At 34.2% G+C, this 10,446-nt stretch overlaps 1 protein-coding gene across 1 annotated transcript in view; it reads left to right on the forward strand.

Annotated features, from left to right (window-relative positions):
* sema3fa (sema domain, immunoglobulin domain (Ig), short basic domain, secreted, (semaphorin) 3Fa) overlaps positions 1-10,041 on the forward strand; it is a 101,804-nt gene extending 91,763 nt beyond the window's left edge. Inside the window, 9 exon segments of the mRNA XM_056460359.1 lie at positions 3,132-3,276; positions 3,360-3,582; positions 4,664-4,752; positions 5,449-5,490; positions 6,712-6,869; positions 7,092-7,159; positions 7,268-7,321; positions 7,324-7,400; positions 8,318-10,041. Coding sequence (XP_056316334.1) covers positions 3,132-3,276; positions 3,360-3,582; positions 4,664-4,752; positions 5,449-5,490; positions 6,712-6,869; positions 7,092-7,159; positions 7,268-7,321; positions 7,324-7,400; positions 8,318-8,746 — 1,285 coding nt within the window. The 3' untranslated portion in view covers positions 8,747-10,041.
* Positions 10,042-10,446: the final 405 nt, after the last annotated feature.

Here is a 10,446-nt window from a genome sequence, read left to right on the forward strand (position 1 = left end):
TAACAAGTGTTTGGCAGCCTTGACAGACGGTAGTACAAGTCCTCCCACTGCACAAAGGAAAAGAGCATTTGTGTGTATCTGAGATGTGATATTCTCATAAGGAGTTATCAACATAATATCATCGCTATCAGATAGGGTTGCGAGAGGATATTCATACACACTAAAATATTATACAAATTGAGCCTCAGAGGGACTGTCAACATTTTAGATGAGGTTCACATGATAATCATTCAGAGTAAATACACAAGGGTGTGTGTGCATGTGTGTTAGGGTGTTATAGCAATTCACAATGTAGCTGTAGATTTTAGATTAAATTGGCGAAGCCCTCAGGCTCTGTCTGAGCTCTCTAAACCCAAAAGCACCATTCTTGGTGATAAAGTGAAAACTCTCTCCTCCATCAAGCACAAGTGATTTCACAGCTCTATCAGTCCCTCTGTCTCTTGTTCTCTCTCGCTCTGTCTCTATTTGTGTTAATCCGTGAAACAATTTCCTAACATGCATTTTGTTTTAGCATTGGCTTTTTTTCATGATAAATGGTTTTATTGTATATATAAATATGTATGTATGTATGTATGTACTTGTATATGTATGTAAAAATGTGTGTGTGTGGTGTGTGTGTGTGTGTGTGTGTGTGTGTGTGTGTGTGTGTGTGTGTGTGTGTGTGTGTGTGTGTGTGTTGTGTGTGTGTGTGTGTATCTATATATAGTTAAAGTCAGAATTATTAGCCCCCCTTTGAATTTTTTTTCCTTTTTTAAATATTTCCCCAAATGATGTTTAACAAAGCAAGGACATTTTCACAGTGTGTCTGATACTGTTTTCTTCTGGAGAAAGTCTTATTTGTTTCATTTCACCTAGAATAAAAGCAGTTTCAAATTTTTACATTTTTTGTCAAAATTATTAGCCCTTTAAGCTACACTTGTTTTTGATAGTCTACAGAACAAACCATCATTTCAATAACTTGCCTAAATACCCTAACCTGCCTAGTTAGCCTAATTAACCTAGTTAAGCCTTTAAATGGCACTTAAAGCTGTATAGAAGTGTCTTGAAAAATATCTAGTCAAATATTATTTACAATTATGATTAGAGTTGTGTAGAGAAAATCTTCTCTGCATTATTTGGGGGAAACCATAAACAGGGGAGCTAATAATTCAGGGGGTCTAATAATTCTGACTTCAACTGTATGTATGTGTATATATATATATATATATATATATATATATATATATATTATATATATATATATATATATATGTATATATATATAATTTCCCCTGTTTTATTTTGTATTGTTTGTGAGGCCTATATGTGTTTTTCTATAATGTTTATTTTAGTAATAAATATATTATTATTTATTCATTCATTTTCTTTTCAGCTTATTAGTCAGGGGTCGCGACAGTGGAATGAACCGCCAACTTATCCAGCATATGTTTACACAGCGGAATTGCCATTCCAACTGCAACCCATCACTAGGAAACACCCATACATTTTCATTTTACACACACCACACTACGGACAATTTAGTTTACCCAATTCACTTTTACCACATGTCTTTGAACTTGTGGGGGAAACCGGAGCACCCGGAGGAAACCCACGCGAACACGGAGAGAACATGCAAACTCCACACAGAAATGCTAACTGACCCAGTGAGGCTCGAACCAGTGACCTTCTTGCTGTGAAGCGAGAGCGCTACCCACTGTGCCACTGCGTCGCCCATTATTATTATTATTATTATATTTTTGTTTGTTTGTTTTTATATTGTCCTTAATGCAAGAATATATTATTGTATTGCTTTATTTAGAGAGAACGAAAATGTGAGCAAATTGAGTTCTGCTGCTAGATTAGAGAAGTCGATGTCTAATGATGAAGTATTTGGTGCTGTGGCTCTCTGTGTAATATCTATAAATAAAAAACAGAGTTAAACTAAATGGTTCTATCAAACATGCCTATTTTAATTGTTAAAATGACATTAACTTAATTACCTTATCTTAAGTTTTATAGTTTTCTCGTTTTCATTTTCTCGTGCTGTTTTATTTATGGCAGGCACTCAAGTTCGTATGGGCTTTTTGCACAATAGAGTCCACATGCTCAGTGTCACACGTTTCTTTATTCGATCAGTGTCTCAGCACAGTTGTACATATTCTTGGAGTCCTTTTATGGCATAAGTTTCCTTTGTTTTGAATGTTTCGAAATCCAGAAACTTGTTTATCTCCAGGTTTAAATTAGATTTTGAACTGCATTTTTTAGTCTGGTTTCAAGCTTTTTTGACCCCCACAGTATTTCTGAGCGAAAAGTTATTGGATTAGGAAAGAAAATGTAAGCTGAGGCTTGATTTGAACTGGTAGGATTTCTACATTACATACAAATGAAAAACTGTTTCCTTTTCTCTGCAATAGCATCACAATGCTTGCACAATAAGAGGAGGATGTATACTTTATTCTGCTTCTTAAATTGTGGCCACCTATAATGCTGAAAATTAAAAAGGCAGAAGATAGTTAAGAGGATCAAATTAATCATCATATTAATGTTTTGAATAATTTGATAATATAAAGGGCGTCGCGGTGGCGCAGTGGATAGCATGATCGCCTCACAGCAAGAAGGTCGCTTGTTCGCGCCTCGGCTGGGTCAGTTGACATTTCTGTGTGGAGTTTGCATGTTCTCCCCGTGTTCGCGTGGGTTTCATCCGGGTGCTCTGGTTTCCCCCACAAGTCCAAAGACATGTGGTATAGGTGAATTGGGTAAGCTAAAAATGACCGTAGTGTATGTGTGTGAATGTAAGAGTGTATTGTTGTTTCCCAGTGATGGGTTGCAGCTGGAAGGGCATCTGCTGTGTAAAAAACATATGCTGGATAAATTGGCGGTTCATTCTGCTGTGGCAACCCCAGATTAATAAAGGGATTAAGCTGAAAAGGAATGAATGAATGAATGATAATATAAAACGGAGAAAGATGTGATCCTAAATAGTCATAATGTCATCAAATGATTCTTATTCCATAACATGGCATGTTCTTACACTGAATGACATTTTACTGCCTGTCTTCTGTAAATCACTGTAAAAAATATATTATAGTTATACTATTGTTTTGCTCTGAAAAAGTAAATAAATTCTCCTTGCTTAATTCCTGCATCTCTAGGTCTGTGTTTAAAGGCTCAGCAGTATGTGTTTATTCAATGGCTGATGTGCGTATGGTCTTCAATGGCCCTTTCGCTCATAAAGAAGGCCCAAACTACCAATGGGTTGCATACCAGGGCAAAATCCCATACCCTCGTCCAGGAACAGTGAGTATCATGTAAATAAAAATACAGGATGAAGATAAAGGTTGCTGAAATAAAACCACTTAATGTTATCCCTCTAATCTTAGTGTCCAGGAGGGACGTTTACCCCCAACATGAAGTCTACTAAAGATTACCCAGATGAGGTGATCAACTTCATGCGCACCCATCCCACCATGTTCAATGCAGTTTATCCAGTCCACAAGCGCCCCCTAGTGGTACGAACCAACGTGGATTATGAGTTCACCACCATCACTGTGGACCAAGTGGCTGCAGCTGATGGCAACTATGAAGTTCTGTTCTTGGGAACAGGTGAACTTACTGCACATCTACATACATGGCTTGTTTTGAGATATATGTAGACTATTGTGAAATGTACAGTTGAAGTCACAATTATTAGCCCCCCTGTTTATTTTTCCCCCAACTTCTGTTTAACAGAGAGATTTTTTTTTCAACACATTTCTAACCATAACAGTTTTAATAACTCATTTCTAATAACTGATTTATTTTATCTTTGCCATGATGACAGTAAATAATATTTTATTAGATATTTATCAAGACACTTCTTTACAGCTTAAAGTGACATTTAAGGGCTTAACTAGGTTAATTAGGTTAACTAGGCAGGTTAGGGTAATTAGGCAACTTACTGTAAAACGATGGTTTGTTCTGTAGACAGTCGAAAAACATATAGCTTAAAGGGGCTAATAATTTTGACCTTAAAATGGTTCTTAAAAAATTAGAAACTGAAATAAATTAGAAATAAATTAAAAACTGCTTTTATTCTAGCCAAAATAAAACAAATAAGACTTTCTCCAGAAGAAAAAATATTATCAGACATACTGTGAAAATGTCCTTGCTCTGTTAGACTAAATTTGGGAAATATTAAAAAACAAAAGAAAAAAATTCAAAGGGGGGCTAATAATTCTGACTTCAACTGTATATGCAGTCAAGCCCACAATTATTCATACCCCTGGCAAATTCTGACCTAAATAAAATCTGAGAAATATTTGATGCCACTTGTACATCGTGTTAATCATTGTAGAAAAAAGCCTGTGTCATTTCTGGTAAAATAATAAATAAATAAAATAACTTGCTGGTTAAATAAAAGTAACTTTAAGTGAGAATTTGCCACCAAGGGTATGAATAATTTCAGGCTTGCTTGTATGTAATGTATATTTATTTGTTTTATAGACATACTCTGGTCAAATATCTTCCTTTTATTTTCTGTGCAGTCAATTCCTCAATTTCTAAACCATAATCATAACTAAATGTGCGACAAAACAAAGCAAATGCAATAAAAGTCACTGCAAACTCTTTTGTTAGATTTTTTCAGAAAATAAAATTCTGATACATTTTAAATATTCTGGTCTCCTGATTTTTGATTATTTTACAGATAGGGGAACCGTTCAGAAAGTGATTGTACTGCCCAGAGATGATCTACAGACTGAAGAGCTGGTTCTGGAGGAGGTGGAGGTCTTCAGAGTAAGAGCCGCTTCTGCGTTAATTCCCATTACTAGAGTAAATTGTACTGCCTGCTTTTGTTTGTGTCTGTTGTGTTTAATTTTTTTTGCTTTTATTATTTTATTCAGTTGTAAAAGTAGTATTTTTATACAGTTTTAAAGTCATAAGATTTAAATATAAATACAGTGCTCAGCTTATATGATTACACTCTATTTTGATAATGAATAATATGATCCATTTCTCAGTGAATATGAGTGCATTTGAACAAAACAGATCTATTTAAACAGATATGTTTATTAAAATAATATCTTAGTCATAAATAATATTTTTAGACAATATTTTATACATCTAAACTCATGCAAAATATTGAAAAAAAATTACAACCTACAACATTTCAACAAAATTGTATGTATTTTTTGTTTCTCTTGACTTTTGCTATTTTTGATCATTTGATTTAATATTTTTTCCTAACATATAAATTTGGGCTACTAATTTTTAAACCATTATTGTAAGTTATTTTGTTAGATTAGCTCCAGATTTGGCTTTAGTACTCACTAAACTAATTTATGTACACTAATATTATATTGTAAAGCTTCCTATAGAAAATATTAATTTAAATGAGAGATTTGTGGGGGGTGTACTTATATATGCTGAGCATTGTATATATTTTATAAAATACTGTATAACCATTTAAAAAATACCATTTTTATTTTATAGGTTCCAACTTCAATCACTACTATGAAGATTTCTCCAAAACGAGTAAGTTGCACAAAATAACATTTAGAATTAAATATTAATTTAAAATTCTGCGATGTCAGTAGCAATAATATTAAATATTGTAGCAAACACAGGGTTTATTTACTGTCAGGGTCTCAAATGAACATTCGCCAAATGTCCAGCATGAGTAAAATTCAGATTTATTAAGTACCTAATACAGTGATATTTGCTAGGCTGCTAACTATTTTATTAATTTGAACAATTCCTGAGAGCACAATATGATTTGGCTTAATTATCAAATTTTAAAAATTAAATTCTTATTATTATAAAAAAAATGTACAGATGAAATCTAAATTATTATCCCTCCTGTGAATTTCTTATTCTTTTGTAAATATTTCCTAAATTATGTTTAACAGAGCAAGGAATTTTTCACAGTATTTCCTTATTATTGATTCTTCTGGAGAACATCTTATTTAACATTTTATTTCTGCTAGAATAAAAGCTTTTTTTTTTTTTTTTAAACCAATTTAAGGTTAATATTATTAGCAATATTTGTTTTCAATTGTCTGAATACTAGTGCCTTGAGAAATATCTACAAGAATGTTATGTACAGTACTGTCTTCATGATAAAGATAAAAGAAACTAGTCATTAGAAATGAGTTATTAAAACTATTATGTTTAGAAATGTGTTGAACTAAAATCTTCTTTATGTTAAACAGAAATAAGAGGGGAAAATACAGCGGGGCTAATAATTCAGGATGACTAATAATTTTGACTTCAACTGTGTGTAATCGAATGTGCATCCCAAATTAAAATCTTAAATATACAATATCTGGGATATGATTTGGAGTAACCACACTGTGTCTGCAAGCAGATCACATTTTCAATCTGTAAATGTCTCACATTGCCAAAAAACATGGCATCAGATCCAGGTTGTTTCCTGAGATTGCCTGCTTTTGTAAATACAACGCTATCTCACAAACTTTTTGATATAGTGGCAAATTAGTATTCATTTTTATGATTTCATTGATAGATTTTAGTTTGATTTGCTTATCCCCCAATGAGGTGTGGGGTTTGAGGTACATGCCTCTTTTTAAAAATTATACATTTTCATACGAATGTATTTGTAAGAATTACCCACTATTCTGACAACACTAAAAATAGTTACCTGTGTTTCCTTATGAGATCAGGCTCTGAATGATAAATTGGCCTAAAAGATCTGTTTTGAAAGTAACATTTATTTTCTTGCTGCCCTGTGTTCAGCAACAGCTGTATGTCAGTTCAGCGGTGGGCGTCACACATCTGGCTCTGCACAGATGTGATGTTTACGGAGAGGCCTGTGCCGACTGCTGCCTGGCCAGAGACCCATACTGCGCCTGGGATGGAAAGTCCTGCTCTCGCTACTCGGCAAGCCAAAAAAGGTGATTTGTCGATAAATGTCTTTATTATCAAATTATTAGACTTCAATTGCAATGTATTTAAATTTCAAGATTGGTCCAAATGTATTTCTTCATTTGCTATATGCCTGAGTGTTACATGTGGAGTCTTTGAGTTTACTTCCTCATTTGCTATTGCTCAGTTGTAGGTGGAGTTTTCATTTGAGTGCATTTCCTTGTTTGTGATTGGTCTGTTGACTGTTATAGGCGGAGTCGGAGGCAAGATGTGAAGTATGGAAACCCTATAAGGCAATGCAGAGGCTACAACTCGAATGGTGAGAAACAAATTTAATAAACAGTAATACTGAGGAGTGAAAGTTCTTTAGAAGTTAATGTGAGTTTGGCTATTGTTTTAGATATTATTTTATTTTTATTCCCATCAGCCAATAAGAACACTTTGGAGACAGTGCAGTATGGAGTAGAGGGAAGCACAGCCTTTTGGAGTGTCAGGCCAGATCTCCTCATGTGTCCATCAAGTGGCATTTCCAGAAGGAGAACAGCGACAGGAGGAGAGAGGTACAGTAACAGTGTCCTATTACATCATAATTGTTGAAATATTACAACAGTATCTTTGGATTGTGTTTTTAAGTGTGAAAATTGTATATTTCTCATACTAAATGAATATTTTAATTAAATTATTTCTAAAACTAATTAAAACAAATAGAATGGATCAATACAGTAAATTTTTTGAGAATAAATAAATGTAATATTTGTAGTAAAACATTCTAAAACTATTTTTATGATCTATACTTTTTAGATTATTTTAAGTTCTTATATTTAATTTTCAATATAATTTCATAAACTTAATTATAATAAATAATTAGAAAATTTCGAATTAAAAACATCACTGAACTTACTTTTTTATATATATATTTTGTAATCTTTCAAAAAACTATACACTTTTTACAATTATAAATAAATGGAATATTTTATATTATCAAATATTTTACCAAAATTTATTCTAAAACTACATTTTTTTGTTTTTTCCTCATTCAATCTTTTTTAAATAATGAACAATGAAATATTTATTAGTAAAAGATTTAAAAGATCCTTTTATAACACTTTTTGCATACAACTATATGATTTAAATATATTTTGCATATCCATACTTTTTTTTAAAATTTAAATTAATCCAATTCATCTATTTCTATAGCACATTAAGCAGCTTAACATAGAAGTTCTAGTAAATTAAAAATGTGTCAGTCCAGTTTTCAGAGTTGAAGTTTAGTTCAGTTCAGTATGGTTTAATTTTCACTGCTGAAAGTCCAAACACTAAAGAGCAAATCCATCGATGCGCAGCTCCACAAGTCCCAAACCAAGCAAGCCAGTGGCAACAGCAAGGAACAAACTTCACCAACTGACAAAAGTGAAGGGGAAAAAATACCTCAAGAGAAACCACATCAGTATAATGCTTATCCTTGCTCGTGTTTCAGATCCGTTCTGATGGGCGTGTGGTTCGCACAGATCAGGGCCTCCTCCTGCGCTCCCTCCAGCTGTCCGACAGCGGTGTTTACCAGTGCACCTCCACCGAGAAGAACTTCAAACACACCCTTGTCAAACTCCAGCTCGTGGTTCTCTCCGCCCACACCGTCAACAGCATCCAGACCGAAAGCGCCGCTCCAGCCTCCCCGCCCCTCCAATCCAGCGCATGGACGCCCAGCGCAGAACAATACAAAGACCTACTGACAATCCTCAGCCAACCTGAGATGGGCCTCATCAACCAGTACTGCCAAGACTACTGGCAGATAGGGGACGACCCCATGGCCCACAAGAAGAAGGACCTCAAGGAGCTCCAGAAGGACCTGCGGAAGCCCCGAAACAGGAGACACCACCAGGAGCAGAGCAGCATGGCTGAGACATGAGGAAACTTGTGTAATAATAATCCACCAACAACCATCACGGCCGAGGAGAACATAAACAATACGTTTCTCTTGAAAATGCATAGTATTTATTGTAGGCTTGTACATAGTTAGATTCTGTGGATATCTTTGTATGGGAATAGCGCAACAACAACGGAAAAAAAAAAGAGAGGAAAACATTTTGTGTATAGATCTGTGCAAATATTTTGTTAGCATTGTTACTTCCCTTCCGATATATTTATTACAGCGGTATTCATACGTCATCCACATTATATGACTGTTATCACGAAACTTTGTGTATATATTACAGTTCCAGTGAGCGGAGAGTTGGACATCTGATGGACAGTTTGACTGCGTTTTGATACCGGAGTGACTCTTTTAGCCGAGCGCGTGTTCTCAGATAGATGCGTATATTTGGCGCAGCTACGTTTTTCTGTGACCTCCCCTGAAAAAAAAAAGACTAGTATCATCAGAAACACTCATCTTTTAATCTTCTTGATCTTCCATATGTTGCTATGCTAATGCGTGTTAAATATAAAGTCGATTCTGTGTGTTATATATTTGGTTTATGATCGATTACAGCCTCCTGTACAGTATGTATGTACATCAATTTTTGTTTTCCTTTATATAAATATGTATTATTGCACGCAAAGGAACTGAAAACAGTTTTTTTTTTGTTTTGTTTTTTTTAAGCAAATGTTAGATATGTACCTCTTCAGTCATTTTCAGAAAAAAAATAAATAAATAAAATAAAAATAAAAGTCCAAGCAAGCTCCTCTAAACATCTGATCATTTGGACAAGTTAAAACGTCTGGAATGAATCTTTAGGGGGCTTGTTTTGAGTTTGCATGAACTGTATTTGTACTGTACAGGTATGTAGTCAAATTCTGGATATGTGGCCGTGTTGCTGTATGGTTTTTAACATAATGAATGGAGAGAAAGAGAACGAGAGAGACTGTTTTCTGAAGACAGAGGACTTTGCTGAACTAGTGATGGAATCAAGCACAATTACCTGACGTGTCTGTTTCACCTCCGTTGTGTTTTCTCTACAAGCATAGCAAAACGGGCTGTGTGAAATGATTGTTGTATAAGTGTATTTTGTTTCTTTTCGTTGTAAGACATTACCCATCACTGTGGTTTGTCCTCTTTTTTTGTCCTTTTTTTTTTTAGAATATTCTAATGTGAAAAGACCCTAAATTAGATGTTATGAACAGTTAATGTTATAGTAATGTATTTTTTATTTGTTTTCTTTTCCATCTTTGTCGTTGACTAATTAAAGTTATATATTTTATAACAAACACAGTTTGGGTTTTCTGCTGAAAAATTATCGGGTGAATTTATGCTTGTTTTGTTTTTACTGGTTGCCATCACAGTTCCAGCTAAAACTGACTTTTTTATGGGGAGAAAAATGTAATAATGGGGAGAAAATGTAATAGTCTTTATTTGGCTTTTTCGAGGTTTATTATTGTGATCTCCCAATTGCAACAGAGAAATACTGGGAAATCTCTGTAGACTGATGGAATTTCATGCTATTCAGCCTTATATTCTTAGTATGTGAGCAAAATCATCTGTTTTGTCCTCACTTTAGACATTACGCTGGAGAATCATTCAAATACTAGCTCTAAAGTGGCGTTGGTGAATTAGCAACAGTTTCTGCTGTTCTGACCGTCAGCTGCAGATGTAAATGAACGGCGGAAGAAAGT

Source organism: Danio aesculapii, chromosome 6, assembly GCF_903798145.1.
Source record: "Danio aesculapii chromosome 6, fDanAes4.1, whole genome shotgun sequence".
In the NCBI taxonomy this organism is placed as follows: domain Eukaryota; kingdom Metazoa; phylum Chordata; class Actinopteri; order Cypriniformes; family Danionidae; genus Danio; species Danio aesculapii.